Source organism: Amia ocellicauda, chromosome 1 (assembly GCF_036373705.1).
Source record: "Amia ocellicauda isolate fAmiCal2 chromosome 1, fAmiCal2.hap1, whole genome shotgun sequence".
Taxonomy (NCBI): Eukaryota; Metazoa; Chordata; class Actinopteri; order Amiiformes; family Amiidae; genus Amia; species Amia ocellicauda.
The window spans coordinates 40595518-40623177 of NC_089850.1; the positions used below are offsets into that span (position 1 = coordinate 40595518).

General features: G+C 38.6%; 1 protein-coding gene across 4 annotated transcripts in view; it reads left to right on the forward strand.

Annotated features, from left to right (window-relative positions):
* The window catches only part of msraa (methionine sulfoxide reductase Aa), a 77393-nt gene extending 55817 nt beyond the window's left edge, over positions 1 to 21576 (forward strand). For all 4 annotated transcript variants that reach the window (XM_066704861.1, XM_066704870.1, XM_066704877.1 and 1 more), the window contains exons 5-6: positions 683 to 789; positions 21015 to 21576. In XM_066704861.1, the coding sequence (XP_066560958.1) occupies positions 683 to 789; positions 21015 to 21179 (272 nt within the window). In that variant the 3' untranslated portion in view covers positions 21180 to 21576. The remainder of the gene's footprint in view (positions 1 to 682; positions 790 to 21014) is intronic.
* The last annotated feature ends 6084 nt before the right edge of the window (positions 21577 to 27660 follow it).

Sequence of the window (27660 nt, forward strand, 5' to 3'; positions counted from 1 at the left end):
AATGCATTGCTCTTGGCAATGGAATAATTAGCTGTGAGTGTGTTTTGATCAAGGGAACTGTTCTTTGATTAAAATTACATTTAAAAAATAGTTTTTAGGTAACTTTACACTTGATTGACTGTGAACTAGTTCTCCCTCAGAAGAGACAGAAATTTCTGAAGAAAAATTAAAATGAAAGAAACAAAAGCTCTATGTTGGTCATGAAGTACAGTTTCAGTCGAGAGAAGGGCAGCAGCCAAAAGACACAGGATGAGAGGAACATTATTAAAGGGAGTTCTGGATCAGACAGAATTGAGTCTACAGTTTAAAACGGAGAGCTGGAATTCAATTTGTTTTAATTTGAATGTTCCTTTTCTGTATGTTTGTTTTAACCATGGCTCACAAATTTGCTCTGACAGAGTTTAAAATTTCTCCCCAGTCTCCTTCAGTGTCAAGCACTGATTTTGCTAATGCTAATATACCTCTTCAAACAGCCTTTGCAACAGGTAAAATTAGTTCTTTGACTATGAGGTTCCTTTGGACTAGCTAATGTAAGTATATGAATAGCATAACTGGAATTTTATGTAGTTTTGGTTTGAACTTTGTAAGTGTACCAGCAACTTTGCCAAAAGCTGTATAACCTATATAAGCTATATAACTCGACAAAGCACTGATTCCTCTAACCTGAACTTCTGTTACACAGGGATGCGACAGGGCAACGATGTCGGAACCTCATATCGTTCTGCTGTCTACACTTACTCGCAGGAGCAAATGGACACAGTCCTCAGATCTAAGGAGGAATACCAGAAGGTATTGTAAACGCTTGTATGTATTTTAATCACATTAACCATTTCCTGTGACCAGCCAATGCTCTTCAAGCCGCATTAACTATTATATGGCCAAAATCATTAAACTGCAGTGTTTCACTATAGATCAAGAAAGCTAAAGGTTGCTTGTGTTTCAAGCTCATCTGTGAATCTGTGCTCAATGAACACTGTGTCAGTGATACATTTCCCCAATGCATATCCTCCATTTCAGCCATGGGCAATCCTTAAAGAAGCAAGCTTTGGTGCAATAGCAATCTATGCATAACCCTCAACATGTCAAGTAAGGGAAAAAAGATACAAACTACACCTTTGAAGGACACTACCATTCAAAAACAGATTCAGATTTAAGATTTGGCTGCTGTTGTCGGCCATTGGTGGGTTGCCGCAGGACTTTTACTCTGCAGTGAACTGTATCCTCACTGTCTATTTTACAGCTTGGTTCTGGTGCAACTTGAACCAGGACATATGACCAGGATAACTTAAAGACTGGGTTTACATGAGGCTGTGTCCTCATTTTTGTAAGAGAATTAGCAGCTGGCATTTGAAAAATCTCTGGAGTGGGGTAGCTGTTTTGTAGAAAAGAAAGAAAGAAAAGCTTAATGATTGATGTTCTAATATAAGCTTGAAACCAGATTTAAAGATTCATAATATACACACAAGCACATAGTGTTTTTATTTTTTTGGTCAGGTTGTGGCTCAAAGCTATTCCCAATATAGAGACCATGCATCATATCTGCTCAATCTACATAATGTATATGCATGTCTCTAATTGAGAAGGATTGCAGGCAAATGGTGATTCCCTTGGTAAACTAAAGTGAAAAAGTGAAAGTAGCATTTTCTCAGTGGTGCAATACAATCTGAGGGTACAGGGTGTTTCACAGACAGAGCATCCCAGGTTGTTTAAAAGGAACAGTACAGTCTCAGTGAGTGTGTCGGGGGGATTGAGGGCCTCATTGTTAAACATCACAACCTGTATTTATTCACCTCTTATTCTGTAGCTTTGTTACTCCAGATGTATTTTACTTGTGAAGTCAAACATTATTATTATTATTATTATTATTATTATTATTATTATTATTATTATTATTATTATTATTATTATTATTATTATTGCTTTCTATGTTTTTCATTGTGATATTGTTATAAAAAAGGCATCCTTGATCTAAACAAGATATCTTTTCAATGTAATTGATCTTTTATTTTAATATAAAAATTCAACATTTTTATGGGAGCTCTTATGCCAACATGACCGAGATATAGTGCCATACAAATTAAATAATTATACAATCGCAATTAACACCACGGTAAGAAAGTCTTTTTTTTTAAATGCTTTTTTTCTTAAAAGATAATTTTCCAGAAATGAAGTGTAAAATAGACATCAGCGATGTGGAATACTGTAGAAAAAATATGAAAAAATTCACTAACTCTTATAAAACGTATATATAGATATGTATTTAAATATAGAAAGTATAGCCATGGCTACTTTGTATGGAGGAAACTACCACATTTAGACCACTCCTCTGAACTCCTGTATGACTGGGGATACGATGATGAGCCCTCTATTACTCAGAAAACTTGTGCAGATTGCTTTAGACTTTCAAGCATTATTTTGCTTTAAATGGAGTCACCACTATAAAATGTATTGCATCGAAAGTGATCAGACAAGACAAAAGCACTGGTTTTTATCTTCTAGTTCAGAAAACAGCTTTTCAGCCACAGTCATCATGAAATATATGGAGATGGCCTTTGTTAGCAGCTGGTCTATTTGAAAAGCACAGCTCTTCAAAGTCCTTCAGATTGACTTTCTGTACAGCATCTCCTCAGTCCAGCTGGGAGAATGCTCTGCAGTGGTTGTCTAAGGTCAAATCCATCTACTATGCACACTTTCCCTCCTGATGATTGGAACACCTGTATAAAATAAATTAACCAGCCTAGCATCTCCTCCTGTCTTGCCACTGCAGACGCTTCCCCCTGTGGTTACTTGCAGTTGTCTGAGACGTGTCCTTGTGAGCCTTTGTTTAACCTGCTGCCGTCATGTCTTTCTGTTAAAGACACATATTTCACAGTGTCAAGTCCTTCCCTGCCTGTGCCCCAGTTAATAATCTAGTGGACTCTAAATTCTCGGGCCACGACCTTTTTTGAAAAGAACTCGCTCTCAATGGTTACGAACCTAGTGGTACAAAGAGAAAACAAATGAATGAATCTTAGTGAATCGGGATTGTGCTTGCACTTGAGAGGACTGGGTCAGGCTGTTGGGCTGCCTGGTAATGAATCAAAAGAGACAATGAAACAAGACTTATTTGTGTACAACCACCGTAGGCTGTTGATTTCCATCGGCACTGATCTGCAGCTTCTTTGGCTGTTGGTTTGTTTGTTGTTTTCTCATGCTGCTGTTTGTTTACATTGTATTTAGTCTGATTTACTGGCTGTGGTTTCCAACCAAAACACCTGTAAAGGACAGCGAGTGCTTTGATCTTTCTGTTTGTACCTCTTCTGTTGCCATATGGGGGTAGAATGCATAATGAATGGTGTGAGAACTTCTTTCATCCAAATAAATACAGTACATCTGCCGTGCTCCTGGCACTTTCCCCAGGCTCAGTATTGTGCTCCAGTGTGGGTGGAAAGTAGCCATACCCTCCCAATAGACCCCCAGATGAACACTGCCATGCGCATCATGCTGGGAACATGACAGTACAAACACCAGCACCCAGGTTGTGATGTTGCAGTGCACACATAAAATGTATGACATAGGAGCCACAGTTGATTTGCCCATACATGATGACATGAAAATCGCCCCTCCTCTGCTGACAATTTGAACATTTACATGGAGCATTCAGGAAGGTGTGAGACCCAAGCAATCCACAATGTAAATACCAATATGTAAGATGTGAATTACATATTGGTTGGTCATAATCAGTGATAATCTAGTACTAAGATGAGGGGACCAGTACCATGTAAAGTTATCTCTAAATGAGGGTGTCCAAATCAAAACTGGAGATGGTAAATGCTGCCAAACAGCTTTTCCATTAGTTTATGAGGTGGAGGTTTTCTCAGCCTAGGTAGCAAAATTGGAGTTTTGGAGTACAAAATATTATTAATTGTTAAAATTCAAATACACGCATAAGTCATGAAATACAAGCCAGCAGTTAGCCTGATAATTTTGAGCAAAAATTGATATTGTAGCAATCCCTGACTGCATCGCAATCTAATTATGCCCCATCTTTATCTCCACTCTGGCATGACAATTACATCATATGCCTCAGAGCCCCAGTTTGCTTCATATTCGCTTTGAGAAAAAATAATGCAATTCGCCATCGAAGGCTGACCCTGACAGTTCCCAGTATTTGATTGAATATTGAAGATGAGAAAGGAAAGAACACTTGAAACCTGCTAATTGAGTTTCAGGAAAAATGGGAATTGTTCATACGCAAAGTGTTGTATTTAGTAACTGCCTTCACAAAATACAATAATGGCTGCTACAGTAAATGCTCAGATTGATTTACAGTGTGCTGATGCTGTGGCCAGGCTCCCTCTGCTGGCTGAAGGGTTTTCCTTCTTGCTTTTTCCTTTTCCATTGTCTGCTCACTCCCCTCCCATCAGTTTCTCTCCACAAGACATCTGCTCAGCACCACTGCAGAGCAGCAGGCCCTGTTGCCATGGCAACAGGCTAGGCCCTCAGCTTCTCATTGGACGGGCGCCTGAATTAAAAGACTTACCGGGGTTGAAGGTCATTTGTAGAGTGCCGTCGTGCTGCCATTTTAATCAGCTGTTGACCCCCGCTTTAATAAAAAGCATGTAAGGAGGCAAGGGTTAATAAAGGCTGCAGTGACTGGCAGCTGTGTCCATTATTGAGGCAGGGGGGTGTAGAGGGTAGAGGGTGGTCGGTTGTAAGTGCAGAGAGCCAACAGAAACTGAAAGGTCAATGTCATTACAGCTTTTGTTCTGAGGCTATCAGATTCAAGCAGAAATTGTAGGCTTCAGTGCTCTGATTTTCTATCTTTTTAAAATGATTTTATTCCACTAAAAATATATCCATAGAAATACCATGAGGATACAAACATAAGGCAACACAGGAGTGGGCCCTGTCAGGCAGCCCGGCAAGAGGGAGAGCGCATGCAGAGGAGCAAGTCCCCGGACGTGGGCAGGCTCTGGCCTTCAGCTGATTGACTCGTTGGTGGTTCTTCATAAAACCAAGCCAGTGCTGGCTCCCTGGCATCTACTACAGGTGTAAAAGAGGACAGAAAACAAAACAGGCATACCAGTGATCGCTTGAGTAGGTAAATATATTTGTAAGCACTCTAAAGAACACAATTAACAGATTCATTACACTGACTTTCACAGCTGGGGTTCTGCAAGGCATCCACTGGTTTGTTGTTGAAATTTCTTAAATATCACAGTTTCCACCTTTTTTAGACCAAATAGACCACCAAATTTAACTAGACGCCATCTCTCTAAAAAACCATCATGAGACTGTGAGAGTAAAATGAATTCGGTTTATACACAATCTTTGTGTCAGTCTATCAGTCTCTTATATTTTATATGTCTGAGAAAGTAATATTTGAAGAAGGAAAAAAAGTTCAAATAGCCACACAGGATGATACTAGAAGCAAGCAATCAAAACTAACACTCAAATAAAATTCAAAGAAAGTGGGGCATCAATAGCACTGCAGATGACAGTGATGAATTATATAAGCCGAGCCTGGCTTGCATTGATTTGGCAGAACAGGGTGAGTCACTCTAACTGACCAGGAAATCCCTGCAGTTTTCATACATTAACAAAAGCCTGATAATTATACATACAGAATTAGTTTGCAGAAAGGTATCTGCACTTCAAAGAGAAGGACTGTAGTGGGAAAGCAGGGAGAGAGATCAAGCCTATTACGTGACTTTGAAAGGGGGTGAAAAAAAAGTACTATGAATGTAGTTTCCCCAGACTTGAGAGTTCACACTTTCAGTAAGAATAAAAACACAATCCACAGAGTTGCAGACCTTGATTTAAGAGCAGGGGGGTTTAGTGAGATGCTGTGAGCTGAAAAACCCCACAGCTTCTATCTGAACCCAGTAATCTTTTTTACAGTACAACTCTGAGGCAATTTAATTATGACTGTTATTTTTGTTTATGTCTATTGCGGTTTATTAAAAGCTCCCCTTGGCTTACTCAGTGGGTTGGAACAGGCTCCAGGGCGGGCTCGCTCTGAAACACTGCAATGTGCGGCTTCACATCACATCCACTGTGTTGCGTTTATTTTAAAACAGATGGGTCAGAAGGCAAGGTAGGGGGAATTAACAGCAACTCTGGGAATTAATGGATACAAGTCCTGCCCAATACACACAAGTTCAGGTGACACCTTTTTGAGAAGAGGTATCTTGAAGATTTGAATATGCTGATTTTAAACTGGCACTAGGCATTAGATAATGTGTTATGGAAGAACATATTTTTCTGTTCACCATAGAGTAATTGTCAGACTTAACTCGTGCAGTGTGTATCATTCGGGAATAGAGTTGGAGTCGATTGCATTCCAAAAAAAAAAAACGCAGTCTAGAATTGGAATTGGAATTGATAACTATCAGCGTTACAGAATCGACCTGGATTGACTTGTTTGAATTCAAGGGGAACTGGAATTGAACAAAGGGGACCAAACACCAACTCTGGTCAGGGCTGCACACCATGAACTACAGGGTAAATCCCTGGTGTGGTGTGTTGGTATTAATTCTGCATATTAAGTTATTGTGAATGTGAATTTAATACTTATGTTTGGATTATTTTCCTAGTTATTCCACAGCAGTTAACAATGGCTGAAATAAAAATGTTGTGCTCTTTTCATCTGCTCTTCATAAGAATCCTCACAGACTATGCACTTCGCATATTTAGATAGCTGTCATGATAACACTGAAATTGACCAAGATATTGTGTGGATGTCTGATGGTTTACATATCTAAAAATAATACCCTTCAAATCACATGAATTATATATGTCTTATATATCTTATATCAGAGCCAACCCAGAGATTCAAATCCCCAGCTGGGCAGGAGAGCACTACTCGACACAGCAGCAGCAGCTATGTTTCTGGACTCTTGGATTGAACTCAGCCACCTGAGTGACAGAGCTGATTTCTGCAGAAGTACCACAAGGGGGCAGTGTGTGTCATTTTATCCCCCCCAAGCAAAAGCCAGAAAACTCAACACACATTTCTAGTCTAAAAATTGAACACATTCTCTTTTCTGTCAGGAGCTGGACAATATGAATATGACAAGTTTTCACCTATTAGTGTCTCAATTAGGGCACTGCAGCAGACAGGTTTTGCCTTTGAGGGTTACACCTGTGCCGTTGATTGTGTTCAAATGCCTCAAGCATAATTCTGAGCATGAGCAAAAATATTACCCAACAGCACTAGACCAATTAGGTTTACAGTCAGGGTCTGCAGGATTGAAATAAAAAAACAGTCTTTAGTTTAGCTTAGGTTTTTCATTATTCTAGTCTACTGTTATAAAAAAAGTATACGGTGTTAAATGTGCACAGTAAAATCAAAGTTTCCCTGTGGTTTATCCCATTCTCATACCATGTTTCCATTTTGCTTTGCCATGGATTTCCAAGGTTTATGTAATTGTTTCACTGTACCTCTAAATGCTAAATCTATGTTTTACTATGGATTTACAATGTTTTACTGACTACACAAGAGAAACATTTACTGATCCCATTTGGATGAGAGGCCTCCAAAAGGTGTTATTTTTTCATTAAAGTGCAAATACACCAGTTTATATAAAATGCTTTGCATTTATATGCAGAAAATGGCTATTTCAGACATTTTCCAGGAAACACATGCAATAGTGATTTTTAGTACATATATATGCATATAATTTGCACTTCACTGAAAAGATTAACCCCCTTTTGGGAGGTTTCAACCCAGCATGAATATGTTACTTTTGTGCACAACGTAGTGGAACAAGAATCATCAAATATTTGTATTTATTTATTTATTTGAGTGATAGTTTCTAATTGTTTGAAAGAGTACCTTTACTCAGAAACTTTGGATTGTGTGCAAAATGTCCCACCTGACATTGTACTTAAAACCCAGATCTAGAAGTAGTCTCTTATTATTATATCAGGCATTTTTAAAGCAGAATAGAACACCTAAAATTTCCTTTCAGCCTTTTCCTTGATTGTCTGAACACTTTCCTTACCCACAATGATTTGTTTGCTGATTACTGGAGCACGAACAAGAAGCATACCTTGATTAATGGCCAAAATTGAATTACAGCGAGACTGCTCTCTGTTTAAAATAGAGTTCTTCAAGTGAGTAGGTACAACACAATGCGTTCCACTTTACAGATACAGGGTGTGCTCTCTCTCTGCCTCTCCCTCCCTCATTCTAGGGGGATTTATTCAGTCTGTCTTCAAAAGCTCTAGAGTTAGTATAGTACCCCATTAATTTCAATGCTAGTGGCTGCAGTGTTCCCTAAATTATGTAATTGACATTAGATAGTTTGATTAATCAGTCTGAATCACTTACAAGGATGTGTTCTGAGAAACAAATCTTTAAGATTCAGTCAGTGTGAGACATTCAGTCTCTTTAAAACCAAAATCTCAATGTATATTGTTCAGAGAAGGCAGTAAAATAATATAATTATTTACTTTAATTGGAAAATGGCAATCTGTTTCAATGCAGAAGGTAATATTATGAATAGCCAAAAACACACATTTGGAACAAGGAGAAATTTGGTTTCAATTTTAGTAACTTAATTGAATCATGTTTGAGACAGTGTTTTGTTTTCCAAAAAGGTAGCTTTGTTGTATTAAGTGTATATGAACACTTTGTGCTTTTCTATCACATTTTTAAAGAGTTTATTTGTGGACTTGAAGTGCATTTCAATAATTCACTTCACTGAAAACAGCAAGTGTGAAAAAAAAAATCCCTATCCCTTTCAAAAACATAAATTAATTAATTCACCAACAAAAACATTAATATAAGTCAGATGTTTTTCTATAACATACTAGACTGGGTTTGTAATATCTACTGGTTATGACTTGCTGCTGTATTTGTATGTGTTTTCGTATTAAAGCTCAGAGAATCAAAAATATGAAATTAAATTAAATTAAAATATCAACAGTAAGATAAGTGAACCAGTAGATCTTAGCTTAGCTTCAAGTATTCTTGAGGTCAGCAATTTCCTAGTACAATAATCACTTGTGATATTTTTGCTTTTGCCAGCTCATGTTGTAGTTAAAGCCAAGCTAGAAGAACCCCTCTACTGTCAGCTCATATTCAACTGTAGTCTTTATCAGCATTACAGTAATAGTCAGGAGTCTGCAAGTCTCACTAAACCGTCTTTACATTCAAGTGTATATGGTGTGACCTGGAAAAATGGGCCAAACATTTCCATGCCAGTTAATGACAACACTTACCCCAGTGAGTGACATTGAATTGAAGTAAAAATAAGTTCACTTCCATTTAGTTTTTTTATCCACCTATTTTACATATAAAAGATTATGAAAGGATCTGCTGCAATACGACACAACCTTATCAGACACCTTATCCTCCGAGCCTGTGTAAACATATAAGGGTTTATTTCTCAATTGATAAGAACACTAATATATAAAAGCATGAGGTGCCTGATTTGCAACACCATAAAAAAAAATACATATATATATATATATATATATATATATATATATATATATATATATATATATATATATATAATAATATATATATATGTTTTCACTCTGGTGTATTCCCAAAGTCAGCCACTTTCACCCTGAGTCAGAGCGCCAGTGCTCTTGACAAGAGGCAAGGTTGGCTATGTGAGGAGTGCTGGTTGAGGCAGCGCTCGGTCGGATTAAAATTAAGCGAATGTCAGGAGATTGCTGACAGAGCTGCCGGCCCCTGCAGGGCTCGGGGCTGACACTGACAGGAGCTGTGCTGCAGCAGATGTGCCGGTGCTTTCGCTGCTTCTTCGCGCGCGCCAGGCAGGGTACCTCTGGAATGTCAATGGAGACGAGACGGGGTCTGGCCTGGCCAAATCCATCTCGTTTTTTGGATGCAGGAGAATAATTGAAGTTGAAGCCCCTCATGAAGGACTTAAGATACAGCTGTGATTGCTCCTCACCTGACAATGTGGGGGTTTGTGCTGAAATTGTGACTGACTGCAGGGCATGGCTCTGCTAATTAGCTTATCTGTGTCCGCTCTCTGACTGCTCTCGTTATTTCCTGACCAGCTTGCCTAGCCCTCGCTCCCCCTCCCCCGCCCCCTTCAGCATCTCAGCGGCATCTGTGGCCGTTCTAAATGGAGCAGTGTTACATGCTGCTCCCCGACATCCTAATGTACCCTACCAGTTGGTTTAACAAACACAGCGCTGCCAGCCATCTGCCAGCCAAATCTGTGTTCAAATTGCTTTAGTAACAAACTCGACTTTCTCTCCCCTCCTCGCTCTCTCCCATCTCTCTCCCTCTCTCCAATTTTCAATACTAATGGGGTGGTAATGGCATTTTAAACCCTCAAATAGGCAAAGACTGAAGCTGAACACCAGTTTAGATTCAGAGCTAGATCTCTGCACAGGAAGAAATGTACAAAGGGCTCTATTACACTGTGCTCCTATAACCTCAGCAGTGTTACACTGTGCTTCTATAACCTCGGCAGTGTTACATTGTGCTCCTATAACCTCAGCAATGTTACATTGTGCTACTATAACCTTGGCACTGTTAGTAAGCCCAGTGGTTGATAATGCCCTTTCTGCTTGACCCAAGTCATGATCCCACGGTAGTGTACTGTGTGCAGATGAATCCTGGGTATGTTCTTAAGAACTCAGATTGTTGTAACAGACTCATAATACACAGCAATACATGTCACATAATATCACAATTAATTTGTCGTTTGTTTTTGTTTTTGGAGTGGGGTTTGGTGTGATCTTCTTTTTTTAAAGAACTGTAGGCTGTGAAATCTTTTGTTCTGTGTACATCATTGTTTATTAGCTGTGGAAAACTGTTACCACTGTTTCTTTCAAGCAACTCTTCTTCCGTGTTAGAAATGCTGTTGATAATATGATGCCAGTTCCACTATCACTTTACTGTTTTATCATTCCCAGACCTTCCCATTTTCATTTTATTTTTATGGTCCCCACAGGAAAACTGAACAAATGGTATGTAACAGATTTCTGGCACTGGCATCCACATTCCCTAAACATCATTATGGTCACAGGCGCAGTCCTTCCAGAGCATGAGCAACACTGTTCTGATTATCAACTTCACTTCAAATAGGTATATAGATACATACATAACAAGAGCATGGTTAATGCAGTTCAGAGCCCAATATGAATAGATACACCAGAGACCATTGCTAGTGCAGCTACTAAAAATGTATGTGGAATCTGCTCAGATCAGACAAACAAATCAGAATAAGATGCATTTCATTATTATGTGTTTTGTCCTTGTGGTGGTAATTGCATTGGATGCTGAAAATACATAATGCAAGCATTTTGCTCTTAGGACAGCATTAAATTAAGAAAAAAAATCCTCTTAAATATTCCTGAATAAAATTAATCAATTTCTTTATGTACTTGGTATTATCATTTCAGTACTTTGCATGCAGTGCCATGGACTCAAAGCAAAGGAGGGCATGCCAGTATACCAGGGCTCATAGGGTTTACAATGAGGTTGTTATGGTGACGTCATTCCCTCCAGACTTGGTAGAGTGTTGAACCCCCCCGCCACCATCAAGAACCAGTCTGTAGGTGTTGAGGGTTTGTTGCTCTGTAGGGGCTCTGAGGTGTGCCACTCACCCCACTGGGTTTCTGTTGAAGACGATGTTCCCACATGCCATCACTCACAAAGATATATGGTGTAAAAATGTAGGACAGAAACTTGTCTAGGTGCAGATTAATCACCACTTTAAGGTGTCAACAAATATGACAGCATTTGCCAAATATTTTTATAATCACAGTCTAAGAAACTAAAAACATGAAGCTGTATTACAAATTTTGACTACTACACTATCCTTTTCATTTTAGGATGCTTCATACAATATATATTATATATTATCACAGAGCAGCATTTCCAAACAATCCTATACCTCTTATCTTGTGCATAAATGTCAAACCGTTCATAGAATTATCAGCATAAAAAAAAATCTTCATTTACCAGTGACGTTTCAGGACACTTAATGTGAGTGGTGCAAGTTTCGCACGGCTCAGTTTGTATGTCAGTTACACCGGATCCTGCACCAACATTTTTTTAGATTGATTTACTAATGAAAGTAAATGTTTTTTTCACTGTTAAGATAGTTGCGTGTCTAATCCTTATGTGTGTGATTTATAATCAGTTAAAAGGTTGTTGAAGGGGTGTCTCTTATTGTAAGAGATATTATTTATCAGCTTTGCTTTGCGGTCTTCTCACCCAAACTGCAATAGACAGCATCTCTTATACAGTACGAGACACTCTCCACATGACTTATAGATATGACTTGACCAGGTCTTTTTTAAATGTAAAGGCAAATATCCTATAGCATTTTACCCAGGTAAGGACATGCTCTTTATATCCTCTTCCTTCCATTATTTTGTTGACAATTTCTGACATCATCTCCTTATTGTAATGCATTTATGTCAGTGCAGTTTTTTACAAGTTTAGCATGATGCACAGAACAAGGTCACAATAATGTCTGAAATGGTTGCCTTCTACTTTTTAAGTTTGTTTTCAAAGAATGTGATACACATGCACAATATGCAGTAAGCCATGTGTTTTTCACATGATGCCCCTTTCTCCAGTTGCTTGTGACAGCAGTCCACGAATCGGTCACATCTTTACAATGCAACATTCGTCATAATAAACAAGAATGGAAAATACGCATTAGCTTTTGTATTTCTGAGAATACAATTGCCAAGTGTTTTCACATAACTCCTCTAATCTGAAAATGTTAATGTTTAAGTTACTGTCAGAACATTATCTCTCTGGTTTAAATGATAATTTTTTATGGGTCAGCTTCATTAGTATAATCATATTATTTTATAGTGCATTTCACTCGAGTGTTAAACAATGTCGATCAGTATGCATTTAGGCTGTTGTGTTTGATTTATTTCACAGAGTGACAAAATAGTTGATTTGATAAAAACAATACTAAATTACTAAATACTGTATTATATGGGTTCCCCTTTGAAAACTGAAAGTGTGTCCATCAGTTTGGTGTATGTTTCTCAGTATATTATAATACTTTTCATATGTTTTATACTTACATAGGTGTGGTACTGTCTGGCTTTTTGTTGTTTATCCTTTTACCATCCTAAGCAGCAGGGTAATGTGTACTATGCACTTGCTGAAACCATGCTGATTTTCACTTCCTTCAAGATATTGCTCTGAAATTGTGTTGGCGTCCATTGTGTGAATCTGATTGTTGCCCTTTTAATAGCCCATTCTAACAGAGCTCTTATGAATAAGTATGCAAACATTTTTTAAAAGGTAGCTAACATTAACATAGAATTCTAAGGGCTTTACAATTTCATATTAAAAAAATAAAGCTAAATACTATTCACACTGAATTAATATGAACTTTAGAAAAAATATCATCTTAATTGCCTCTTTGATTTATCCATTTTGATTATAACAAAATGTAATCCTTTATTTTTGGTTTCAGGAATAAATGTGTATACAGTTAGGTCCTTAAATATTTGGACAGTGACACAATTGTCATAATTTTTGCTCAGTACACCACCACAGTGGATTTGAAAGGAAACAATCCTTTAAGTGTAGACTTTCATCTTTAATTTGAGGGTAGTTACATCCAAATTGGGTGACCGGTGTAGGAATTACACACATTTTTATATGTGCTACCCCCAATTTTAGGGGCTCAGAAGTATTTGGACAAATAACATAATCATGAATTAAATTGTGAGTTTCAATACTTGGTTGCAAATCCTTTGCAGTCAATGACTGCCTGAAGTCTGGAACCCATAGACATCACCAGATGCTGGGTTTCTTCCCTGGTGATGCTCTGCCAGGCCTGTACTGCAGCTGTCTTTAGTTCCTGCTTGTTCTTGGGGCATTTTGCCTTCAGTTTTGCCTTAGAACTCAAAACAAACCAATCAGAGAGATAGCACAAACATTATGTGTGACCAAACCAACTATTTGGTACATTCTTAAAAAGAAAGAATGCACTGATGAGCTCAGGAACACCAAAAGGCCCGGTAGACCACAGAAAACAATTGTGGTGGATGACAGAAGAATTCTTTCCCTGGTGAAGAAAATCCCTTCACAACAGTTGGCCAGATCAAGAACACCCTCCAGGAGGCAGGTGTATCTGTGTCAAAGTCAACAATCAAGAGCAGACTTCACCAGAGTAAATACAGAGGGTTTACCACAACATGTAAACAGGAAACAGGAAGACCAGATTAGAGTTTGACAAAAAAACATCTGAAGAACCCTGTACAGTTCTGAAACAACATCCTATGGACAGATGAGACAAAGATCAACTTGTACCAGAATGATGGGAAAAGAAGAGTATGGAGATGGGAAGGAACTGCTCATGATCCAAAGCATACCACCTCATCTGTGAACTGGTTCCCTTGTATTTATTGATGATGTGACTGCTGACAACAGCAGCAGGATGAATTCTGAAGTGTTTAGGGCTATATTATCTGCTCAGATTCAGCCAAATGCTTCAAAACGCATTGGGCGGTGCTTCACAGTGCAGATGGACAATGACCTGAAGCATACTGCGAAAGCAACCCAAGACTTTTTAAGGTAAAGAAGTGGAATGTTCTTCAATGACCAAGTCAATCACCTGACCTGAATCCAATTGAGCAGCATTTCACTTGCTGAAGGCAAAACTGAAGGCAAAACGCCCCAAGATCAAGCAGGAACTAAAGACAGCTGCAGTACAGGCCTGGCACAATATCACCAGTGAAGAAACCCAGCATCTGGTGATTTCTATGGGTTCATGACTTCATGGATTCATTGATTGCAAAGGATTTGCAACCAAGTATTGAAACTCACAATTTAATTCATGATTATGTTAGTTTGTCCAAATTCTTTTGAGCCCCTAAAATTGGGAGGGGGGCATATATAAAAATGTGTGTAATTTCTACACCGTTCACCCAATTTTGGATGTAACTACCCTCAAATTATGAATTAAAGCCTACACTTAAAGCACATATTGATTTGTTTCCTTTCAAATCCATTATGGTGTTGTACAGAGCCAAAATGATGACAATTCTGTCACTGTCCAAATATTTATGGACCTAACTGTATGTGAGCAGTATACAGACAGCAATTTATAGGGAATGTTTTCCTTTTCCCTCCTTACGAACAAAAGAAATACCTTCTGGCTCGGCTTGCAATACGGCTATGCCATATTGCTCATTCTTCTCGTGCTGCATGTTGTTCTTTTTGAGCTGGCTCTTTAACATTCTGTTCTGTTTGTACATGCCTGCAATCACTGCAGTAGAAAGTCATTTAAGGCTGCTTATCGCTGCTTTTCACGTTTCCTAGTTAACCGGGCACGCAGGTATTTGCATTCCAAATGAGTCCACCGTCTGACATACAAATTAATTAGTATAAATTATGAATTTAACAGTGCGGGAATGCTGCAAAGGACTAGTTTAGCAAATGGTGGAGCGTAACTGTTATAATGGCAGTTTGCAGCCATATCTTTCAATGCACTAACCCAAAAAGGACACTGTATAAATAGGGTTAGCACAGAAATGTTAACCCTGTCCTGCCTGCTTCCCTTCCAGCTCATAGAGAATCCCCTGGCTGTGTGACTATCAGGCTCACATAGAAGAACATCAACGTGGTGATAAGATATTTTAGTAAACATTATATTTATATACTTCCTCCACTTTCAAAACTTAAACTAATGTAGGTTTATCTTTAAGTGACAGCCTTGACGCCACATATGAAACCCATGTAAAGGCATTCTGGATATGTTTATATGTTTATTTATTTTTCTTCTGCTGGATTTAATCTTTTCTCTGTATGAAATGGCTTTCTTTTTACTTTTTTTCTCACTCTTCCTTGGTGTGTGAAAGACTCTGTGGCAACTCGTTATACTACATAAAAATAGTTTGACTGATGATAGATTATTCTTTCCGTATTAGCAGTGAAGTTACCTATTCTTGGCACAAGGAATGAACCCAGAAGGCCAAGGCCGTCTATTTAATGGTGAATCCTTCAACAAAACAGCAAAACATTAATTAATTTTTTACTGATTTTGTGGGGCAAAATTTGCTAGATAGCTAGGGAAATGAGAAAATTGATGGCAGATAACTAAATGGCATTTTTTGTCATTTGACTTTTTCCCTTAAAATACCGCGGCATCAGTCAGCTGTCTGCACGCTGTTACATATTTACGTAATAACCGTAATGCTGGATTAACAAGTGGTTTCCTTGTGGAAACTGCAGCAATCATCAGCATCTTCACTCCAAGAAAGTAATGCATTGTGGGTAACTTGGAACAGTGGTATGTACATATATTGCCCAAAAATATTTTATTTCTGATGACTGATAGAAACAATTACCCACATGGTTTCCATTGACTTTTCAGCTGAAGTTGCACTATATAGTAGAGGAGAGAAACAAATGTATCTCTGCATTAAGGTTTTAAGTTTTAAGGTAATTTTCAAGAATGGAATGAAACCACATACCTTTGAAGCAGATTTTCTCCAGCTCTGAGATCACGGTGTTCCCTTTTCACAGTTTTCACAGAGTGTGTTGCTGTGTGGTTCTGCAGAGGTATTATTGACCAAGCTTTTTCCCAGCATCTGCTTACTCTGCAGGGTGAAGGGAATTCAAGGTAGGTTTCCACAGTGTGTAAATCCTCTTTTAATTGTGTGAACTTGTTTGATAACCATTGAGCAATTTAGGCCTATAGGAGTGAACTCGGATTCATTATTTTTCTACTTGGTCATGCAGGACGTTTTTTCCATAATAGCATTTGCAATTGCACAGTGCAGCAGAATCAAACATTTAAGTGCTCAAATATCTGATTAATCTTAGTTCAGTCAGTTGCAATACCTATTAGGATATTACTTCACATGCTCTCGAGGCTATATAGCCATTCTTCTTCAGGAGGATGATTTTTTGGGGGTTTACATTTCTCCAAAAGTGTGTATTTTACTATATATATTAAAATAATTCTTCTTTCATGGCTTATTGTGGAAAGCACATTGATGGAAACTGGAATCAGGGCAGCAATGGTCCAGATTTCCTCTCCACTCGTGGACAACATAATTGCGAATCATACGTACAAGCAATACAGTAAGACTGGTCTCCTTGGCGACAGTGTCCTGTAATTGCGGTGTCTAGCTGACACAACGTGAGAGTTACAAATGGCACATCTTAGTGTAGCAGCACCAAGTGCCCGGCTTCAATCGTATCTGACTGTGCCAGCTTGGATTCATGCCAGCAGGGGGCTTGGCATTTCCTCAGCAGAAAGCTCACTCTCTTGTTAGATACCTGCTGAGCAGTCATGCTGAGTTATTCAGCCTCAATAAAACCACAGTTAAGCCCTGGTACATAGCGACAGTTTCTGAGGGGAACTAATAGCATGATGCTGGAACAAAGCTGCTGTCTAAAGCTCTGCATACCCAGTAATAGCAAATCCCCATCAATTATTTAAGGATCAAAAATATGCTATAAATGATGCTTCCCACCAATCTGAGCTGCCCAAATTTCATTGAGAAAACATGCCATGACCCTTCTGAATGGGTGGCTTTTGCTGCAAATGGACCATAACATAAAATGGCCTGAAAAATATAATTTCAAACATTTTCTAAGCAAGAGAGCACAAACTATTTCAGCCTATTGATTGCCCTGAATTTCACTCATGTCAGTGTATTCTTGGGTCTTACACTGGAATTTAATGTTATATTCCATAGAGAGTAGAAGCTGAAGAAGTTTTCTATGCAATGCACTGTCAGATTTAGGAAAACCATTTGACAACGGTACTCTGAATGGATGGTAAATGATTATTTTCAGTCCCTCTTCATGGTAACCTAGACATTATCCTAAGGCAGTTGGTGGTGTTTTTGTCACTAAATATTAGTTCAGCGTATTGCCATGTAGCATTATCACATATTATCAGAAAGGAAAACCTATTACCTTCTGTAATGACTAGTGATATAGAATTGACCATATTAGTAATATTATTACTATTATTATTATTATTATTATTATTATTATTAATAGTAAAAACATATTATTACCATTAAAAAACAGGCTGTGCAATGGTCCATCAATGGTATATTACTGTAGGCCTTTCTTTTGATGCAGCAACAAATTATTGACTTTTTTCTGCTTCTTTTGTTTGCCTCTGTAGTGATCTTTGTAAGCAGAGTGCTGCATTTCATATGAAAAAAAATACAAACCACCACTAGACTGGTCTTTAATGGTTGGACACTTAGAAAAAAAAAAAAAAAAAAAAAAAAAAAATATATATATATATATATATATATATATATATATAATTTTTCAATACATAAATAATTTATTTTCAACAAATTCTATGGTTTCTCGTTGTGGAAAACTAAGTAACAGTAAAGCATGGTATATATCCTAGACTGCCACATAGCACAGAGCAGTTGCCCACTATTCAGTACATCAATTCCTCAAAGATTTACTCTCAGTCCAACTTAATACATAGATATATTTATTTAATTATGTGTTTAACGCATTGATATAGATCCTTGCATATATACAAATTTCGCACCATTGAAACATTGATGCTTCTTTAATGATTATTTAAATATTTTATGGCAAAGCTAATGATTTTTTTGGCAAGGTATTTGCTCACCAGTGTCAAAAACACCAACTTATCCTCCTCAGCCCAGCTTAGTTTTTTGCTCAGCATTTTAGCTCCTGTGTAGCATGTTAAAAGAATTGCAAATTGCATGATATGCCTTTAAAAGAGTTTGGCCTTCGGGGTAAAATTGATTTGCTGCTACCTAGCTCCTGTCTCCAGCAGATGCTCCTGACAGGTGCTTGCTTGCTTCACAGCAGATGGTCAGTGAAATGAGGTAGCTGGCAGGTTCCTTCACAAAGCAGGTTTTCTGTTCACACATCTCCAGGCACAAATGGAAGAGAGTTCTGGAACATGCAGTTCTGTTTCAAAAGAGTGTACGCAGCTTCCTTTAAGCCTAGGATCATTATTGGCAGCCTTGTGAAGAAGAAGAGCTATCTCTTGATTTCCACAATAGAGGGTATTCAAGTTGGTGGGTTTTTACATGGCACAAGGAATGCAAAGCCCCTCTCCATGGATATTCTCTTAGGTCAGATGGGAATGGTTTTATCCAATTTCTATCAGTAATGTGAACCTTAATACATACTATACGGTCCCGAAAACAAGTCATATTCCAGCCTTTAAGTGCATCTTTGGCACAATGACTAATTTTGATGGCATCCAAAATATGTTGCAGAGGGCATACACTATTAGCTGGACCTCATTAAAATCACAGTGTGCTTAAAAAAGGAATGGACACTTTATAACACAAAGTCCTCATGAGGTGCTTGCTATGTCTTCTTGCCAATTAGATGGTTTCAAAGGCTTTTCTCTATTTTGTTTAAATTCATATCAGTCTTTTTAAGTGATCATAAACTTTCTTTAAGACACCTTGACCTCATAAGCAAAATAATAAAAGGGAAGTGTTAAATTAAGTTTCAGTGTCCTTCCTTTAACTAATACTTTCTTCTTTGTGTCAATACAACATGTTGTTGGAAGAAAACAACAATGCAGCACCTCCGTTCAGACACTGTAGCCCGTATGATATTGAGAGAAAAGAGGCTTGACTTTTTGCTTGACTGCTTCCTGACTGACTATGGCCGATGTTGCTGGGCCATGTGACTCTGTGCCTGCATGGCAGAATGACCCAGAAAAGTCAAACTCTCACACTAGAGAGCAACTGATATCAGCTTAACCCAAAAATCACTTTGAATGTCTTTTGAATGTATTCCATGAATGGGCTTCCATAGAGAACCTTATAGCTTGGAATGAGGGGTGTCTGGACCTTCTTACCCCAGGTCTCTGTTTCTTGCCAATGCTTTAGTTTTGTGGCTATTTCTGAGCAAAATAAAATATTTTGAGATTAAACATTCTCTCAAGGGCCTTTGTCGTTCAAGCACGCTGCTATGGCTTGCAGCTCATAGGCATTACACTTCTGGGAAAGACTTTGCACATCTGGATCATGAAACCAGACATCTGTTGGCATTGCTGTCAGCTGGGTCCTAGATGTGATAATGACCTCTTTCGCTGTCTGCTTCATTGCTTTTCAAATATTTTCTATGACGTTCCGTTCAGGAAAAATTTGAACCCAGCTGTGAATCAGGAATTTTGTTTTAAGACAAAGTGATCTCATAGTCATGTTGGGATCACAAAGGAAATAGATAATGTGTGCTCACTGATTTCAGCCATTGAAAAACACAAGGCTTTCATCGCTTAGAAGGCTGTTCTTTCCCGAAAATGAATCTACACAAGGCAATAGTCAGGCAGGGAACTCATTAACCCATTAAATACAATTCAATTCAGGAAACAATGAATAACCACATGATCCATATTCCACTTCAACTTAATGGCAAATCGCATGAGATGGCGTACTTACGTAACCCATGGATAACTGACATATACATAATGCATGTTATGACAAGGAAAATATTTTTACCTCACGTTACCAATTACTTTCTTTCTATGCATTTGTATTTGCCTCCAACTCTTTTGTATTTAAGGATGTTTTCTCTAAACATGCCTGGGATAGCCTTGAAATGCAGATGTTGAAAATAACTAATGGGTTGATCGTTTTTTGTACTCTGATACAAATTATTGAAATGCCTCAGGTGCTTTTGAAGGGGTATGTTTTAGACTGTAATTTCAGTGCAGTAGGGTGTCTGCCATAAGCCAGCTGATGATGCTGTGTGTGCCTAACTGTGGAACAAGGAACATAATCTTTCTGAGGGTTCTGAGAATATGCTTGATGATATTGGGGAACTGAGGTTCCCTGAATCATGTCTGGTTCTTTTCAAGGGTTCCTCATTACTTCAAAATGTCCAGTCTGGATTGGCTTAACATTGGGAACATGTTGTTTTGAAATCCATTGTATTTTAGTTGCATTCAGTGATGCTGAATCAAATGGAATTGAAATCCTCTTTGAAAAGCGAGTCACTCACAGCACCAACGACACACACAATGTTTAGATGACTATGAGACACAACCCCAATTCCTTCTTTGTTTTGACAGCTCCTGACCGACAGTGGCTATGGGCAGATAACAACTGAGATCCGACAAGCCCCGGAATTCTACTATGCTGAAGATTATCATCAGCAGTACCTGAGCAAGAACCCAAGAGGCTACTGTGGGTTGAGTGGCACTGGGGTCTCATGTCCAATTGGAATTAAGAATTGACACCTCACTTACTGAGAGAACACAGGAATAGCAGGTTTGAGAAGACGTTGCCTTAATCAAAATACAGTAGCAAACCTTACCAGATCATAATATACAAACAATGTAGGACAGTGTGTGATGGACGACACATACTGTGCAAACTTGAATATCATTATTTAATAAAGGTAAACCTTATATGCATTAAAAGTAATGGAAAAGAAATTATATAATACTTCTTTCATTATATAATCCTTATTTTAATATGGATGGGAAGCTATTTTAAAATGTCAAGTGCCCTTTCTTTTTTGTTTTAATTTATCAATGATGGTATACAGTTGGAACCAACCTCTTTTGTATATATGATGGAATGTGATTCTGTTGATAATTTAATTTAATAAATATTGTTAATTGAACTGTACACTCGTATCAGTCATTTCTTTTCAGAGTTCAACACCCGTTCAGAAAACTGTAAAGTTTCCAGCTGGCTGAACAGAGTTAAGGCAGTGGGGGTGTATATATTTAAATACCACCACATTGACTTTCACTGTGTGCTTTGCTTGTACTTCTTATATACATCCCAACCACTAGAGGGCAGTGATGTTGGCTGGCTGTGGGATCTTGTGAATCTGTGGTTTGAAGGGAAACTAATGCTAAGGGAGGGATCCTAACCTTAGAGGGACCTCCAACAATAACATAATCAAATCCTCTTGTGATTGGTCTCCTCCTGTGTGTTTTAATATATGTTTTTGGCCTCTCTCCATATCTACACATAATTTGCCGTTACAACTTCCTGCAACCCTTCTGTATGAGTTACTAGATAACTGAGCAGATCGAGTAGCGAAGCTTACTGATCTGGCCTCAACTGTGTCCTGTAACCAAGCACATGGGCCTGCCTCCCTTGAAATAAGTTCTGCAAGCAAATTCAGCCAGAGTGCGTCTGTGTATATTATCCATCCATCTGTCTAGCTTGTTTATACATATCTATTCCTCTATCCATCTGTCTTCTACCTATTTGTGTGTGAAGTTTGCTGAATGTTTTTAGCCAATATAAACAAGTGTTTTCTCATCTCCTGCAATGTGTCAGTGTCAGTACATATTTCATGACTTTAATTATATTAATTATAAAGCTGAGTTCTGATGAAAACAAACAGACTAGTTTTAATAAATGCACGTTCTTTATAGCACATTTAGTGGTGGGGGCGATAGTGGTGGGTAGTCTTTCGTTTGCAATAAAATTTAAAAACAAATCTTCACAGACACCTTAGAAACCTTTTCTGGTAACAGGCATTAAAATAATACACTGATGTCTGTGTGCAAGGTATTTATTTATTTATTTATTTATTTATTTATTTATTAAAATCCTTCTGCAAATGAGAGAGAATGGGAAGCAATAGGATTTATATGCATTGCCATGTACGTTTCAGATATATTGGTTACAGGAGATTAAAAATTTGATATTTGACTGAAATCCATTTTATGAAGGTATGCTTATTTGAACCCCTTTTCATTTACTCAAATACTGACATAAAGATTAACAACAGAGATTCTTTAACACTACTAAATCATTTTTATTTGTAAGTGTCACTCATAAAAGTGCTTCCACCAAGAAGTCTTGACTTTTCTTTTATTTATCCTGCCATGATGAGTTCCCAGGTGGATCTCCAAAGTGTCAACTTCTCAGATTCTCACTCAGAAGAGCTAAACTTCGTCCCTGGTGAACAGCTGAAGGATGGATTGCACCGTTGTTCTCTTCACTGAGTTTCACCCCCCAGTAAACATTTGAAAACTGTCTGCTGTCCTCCACCACGACGAGACCAGCATCGGCGCCAGAGTCTGATTTACAATGTCAGTCCAATCAAGATGTCTCTGATTTTGACATGGGAACATTTTCTCTGGAGAAATTGAACACTTTTGACATCGTCTTTGAGGATACAGGGTGCTCATAATTTCAAATCCATATTTTTGGTGTTTCGGAGTGCAAACATCAAAATATTATATGTTGGTGATTAAGCGACATCTAAATGTGATCCTATATGGTACTCTGCTGGCACATGTGAAGAGCAAATTATTACATTTGGTTAACAAGCCATTTACTGCAGCAACTGATGCCATTTTGCTTCAATATCCTTTAATATGAAAAAACCAGTAGCTGGGGATTTCAACAATTCCATTAAATAACTGATATTGGGACTTTAATATATTAAAACTAATATATATTGTATTCTCTAAATATATCAATGTATCATTTTTACTCCATACCATTATCAAAACCTTATAAACTTTTATAAACAATCTAATTACTGTTATAAAATGATTCTAGTCAGTATGATGTGCAAGATATGTCAACATGTCAAGCTGAGATCTCTATCAGTTGGCACATGTGTAGGGTTTGTGGATTTCTCTGTGAGGTGGCAGAGTGGAGCAGGTACAGGTAGGTCAAAATATGTTCTGTGTATTGCAAGGGGTTACATGGCAGAGAGCATTTGTGTGTGGCAGAGGTAACCCAGTGCCACTCACGCAATTTGAGATTTGTTTGTGTTTGTGGCTTTTGGAAACATTGACTTGGCAGTGGTAATAATTCCTGGCTGGTGTTCAGAGAGCAGCCAAGCAGCTGACAAACCTGCTGGCAGCATTAATCCATTCAGCCGCCCCTCCCATATCAGGCCAGGTGGCTCTTGTACTTTTTTGCAGCTCCTACAGTCACTCTAAATCTGACACTGCAGGGAAATCTGTCTTCCAGTACAGGGGTCTGGCCTCACAGAAGAAGATGGACTGGAGTGGACTGGGCCCTCTTGCCCGTCCTGCTCCTTTTCATGACAGAAAGCAGCCCACATTCAGAGGAGTGCATGTGGCAGGTAACTTAAGAAAGAAAGATTAAAAAGATTTTACTTTACTTTTCAAATTTCACTTGTTTTTGATTTTTTCTAGCATACGGGGGGGTGAACGCAATCACGTTTATTGTCATAGTTTAGTTCCCTGTTGTTTCAGTAGCTGATTTTATCACTATTATTCACCGCTTATCTATTGGATGAACAATAATAAATAATAATAATTTCTCAAAGCTGAATTGCATGGTGCACAAGGGAGAATTAATATAAATGTATTGGTAAAGCACCAGCGATTTAGACAAAGCAATAGAACTGACATAGAACAAATCAGACAATAGCTAACATGAGGAGAATATAACTTAAGATTCTCTAATCTTAGAAAGCACTATGTTCTTCTTACAATAAAGATATTTTGCTCACTTTTACTGACTACAGCTAGTTACAAATATATGGTAAGTGTAAACCTACTTTAGATCATGTTTAATTTATTGCTTTTGTTGCTGACAGCCTTCTATACTTTGAAAACATGTACAGGGTTTTAATACATGTCGTGCCCATAAATAAATCCAGACAGACATGTTTTAAAAATGTGTTTACATAATTTTATTTATTGGAAGTAATTTTATGGCTGTGATCTGACAAAATGTTTGTCAATTTTACAAATTGTTATTTTTAGTTGGTGGTTTGTGAAGTTGTTTTCATAAAAAGGAGGACACTGCCATCTTGTGGTATCTTTAGAAATTGCAGTGTCACTAACAAAATACCAAGATTAGTCTATAGAAACAATTTTTGCACATATTATATACACCAATCAGCCATAACATTATGACCACCTGCCTAATATTGTGAAGGTCCCCCTTTTGCCGCCAAAACAGCCCTGACCCGTCGAGGCATGGACTCCACTAGACCTCTGAAGGTGTGCTGTGGTATCTGGCACCAAGACGTTAGCAGCAGATCCTTTAAGTCCTGTAAGTTGCGAGGTGGGGCCTCCATGGATCGGACTTGTTTGTCCAGCACATCCCACAGATGCTCGATTGGATTGAGATCTGGGGAATTTGGAGGCCAAGTCAACACCTTGAATTAATGATTCATCAGACCAAGCCACCTTCTTCCATTGCTCCGTGGTCCAGTTCTGATGCTCACGTGCCCATTGTAGGCGCTTTCGGCAGTGGACAGGGGTCAGCATTGGCACCCTGACTGGTCTGCGGCTACGCAGCCCCATACGCAACAAACTGCGATGCACTGTGTGTTCTGACACCTTTCTATCAGAACCAGCATTAACTTTTTCAGCAATTTGAGCTACAGTAGCTCGTCTGTTGGATCGGACCACACGGGCCAGCCTTCGCTCCCCATGTGCATCAATGAGCCTTGGCCGCCCATGAACCTGTCGCCGGTTCATTGCTTTTCCTTCCTTGGACCACTTTTGATAGGTACTGACCACTGCAGACCAGGAACATCCCACAAGAGCTGCAGTTTTGGAGATGCTCTGACCCAGTCGTCTAGCCATCACAATTTGGCCCTTGTCAAAGTCGCTCAGATCCTTACACTTGCCCATTTTTCCTGCTTCTAACACATCAACTTTGAGGACAAAATGTTCACTTGCTGCCTAATATATCCCACCCACTGACAGGTGCCATGATAACGAGATTATCAGTGTTATTCACTTCACCTGTCAGTGGTCATAATGTTATGGCTGATCGGTATATATAATATTTTTTAATATACTGTGCAGTAAAGGAGTAATGTCTGACAGGAACTTTGCCTATTTAAAGTTGGGTAATTAAAATTCACAAGACATTGATTAATTGTGTTATCTTTAGAAAATAAAATGTATTTCAGACCTTTTTAAGAATGTGAAATTTCACACTGCAAATTCATGGACAAGTCATGTCAAATAAATATTCTGTCTGTTTTCAGGATCTATCTTACTGATATAATTTGGCTGCCTGAAGTTACATTTAATATGGCAATATACATTTTAAATGAAATTGTACCCATTCGTAAATACAGCTCTGTACTGCTGTTGTCAACATTAATTACTTGTTGATCAAATTAGTATGTCATTCATGGGTACCTACCTATAATTGATGGTTGAAGTTCTGATATCAGTTATCTGCGAGTAACAGGTGACCTGTAAATGAATAACATAACCGTCTCTTTCTCTCCCTTACACCCACTCACCAAGTCTATCTGTCATTTCTGCATTTGAGTTAGTGTAGTTTAGATGTGGGTGGCATGGTGGCACGCATTGCTGCGTCACAGCACCAGGGTCCTGGGTTCGGGTGCAGGGTGCCTGTCTGTGTGGAGTTTGCATGTTCTCCCTGTGTCTGTTTGGGGTTTCTCTGGGCACTCCAGTTTCCTCCCACCATCCAAAGACATACAGCTTAGGTTGATTGATCACTTTAAGTTGCCAAGCAATGGACTGGCATCCTGTGATGGGTGTATTCCTGCATTGTGCCCTCTGCCTGCTTCCCTATTGGCTCTGGCTTCCCTATGACCCTCACAAGGATAAGTGGTTTTGAAGATAGATGGATAGTTTAGATGCCTCAGCAATTAACAACTGAGCTGTGGCAAAAAGGAAAAGCCATTAATAAGAAATATATACTGCATAGATACATGTATTGATTTAAAGTTAGCATTTATTACATTTATGCTAAATGTAAACCTGTTCTTACACTTCGGCTTCCTTGATTTTAAGCCCTACATTTTCATAAGCCACGCCCTTCCAGGTGCCTTTCTCAGTGAGCATCTCAACCTCTCCACTGGCCTTGGTCTTCTTGATTGTAGCTGTGAAGGGAATCTCAGCATGATCATCCTTCTTGACCATCAGCTTCACTGTGATCTTGGTTTTGGGAGGAATGGTGATGGTAGTCTCCTCTGCCATGGAGATGGTTTTCTCTTTTGAGGAGCTGGTGCCATATTGTCCAGAGTATGAGATGGTGACTGAGGCACTTAAGATCATAAACACTGAAGACACGGTACTGGACAGCCCCCAGGCGTGAGTCCAGGTCGTGGTATCCATTACTTTTTTCTCCCAGAAGGTGTGGGATTGGTTCACGCTGCTTTCATTAATGTAGTAAACGCTTTTCACCACAGATGGCTTGTCACTCAGGTCTGGGATTTTGCCAAAATCTATATAGATAATTTAAAACTTGGGGCTGATAACATCTCCGATACTCAGTGAAAATTCACAACATACATCAACACCATCTTTAGCAGCCTCGATGTTCTGATTACTCAGATAAACTTGGCTTAAGAACAGGCCATTGTCGGCTCTAAATATGACTTAATCATTCTTGTTGAAAACTGAATTCACAGTATACATCTGGTTCAGCCTTGGCTGCCTCGATATGGTTGACACCACCCCTGTCAATTCAACTGAGGTAAACACCTCTCTGGTCTTTGAGACAGACTTTTGAATCGTTGACTTTCTCCACTATGAATTTGCACCAGGGGTCTTTGGTGCTCTTGGCAGCCTCTATGTTATAAATAGAGCTTCGCTCAATACAGCTGAGGAACTGGCCGTTGTCAGCCTGTAGAGCCACACCCTCTGCAGCACCAATAAAGGATGCCAGTGGACCAAAACCAGCAACCACCGCCTACAGAGACAAAATGACAGAGACAGAGCACATTGTTGAGTGCGTCCTGCTTTTCTTCCTTCGTTTACATTGTTG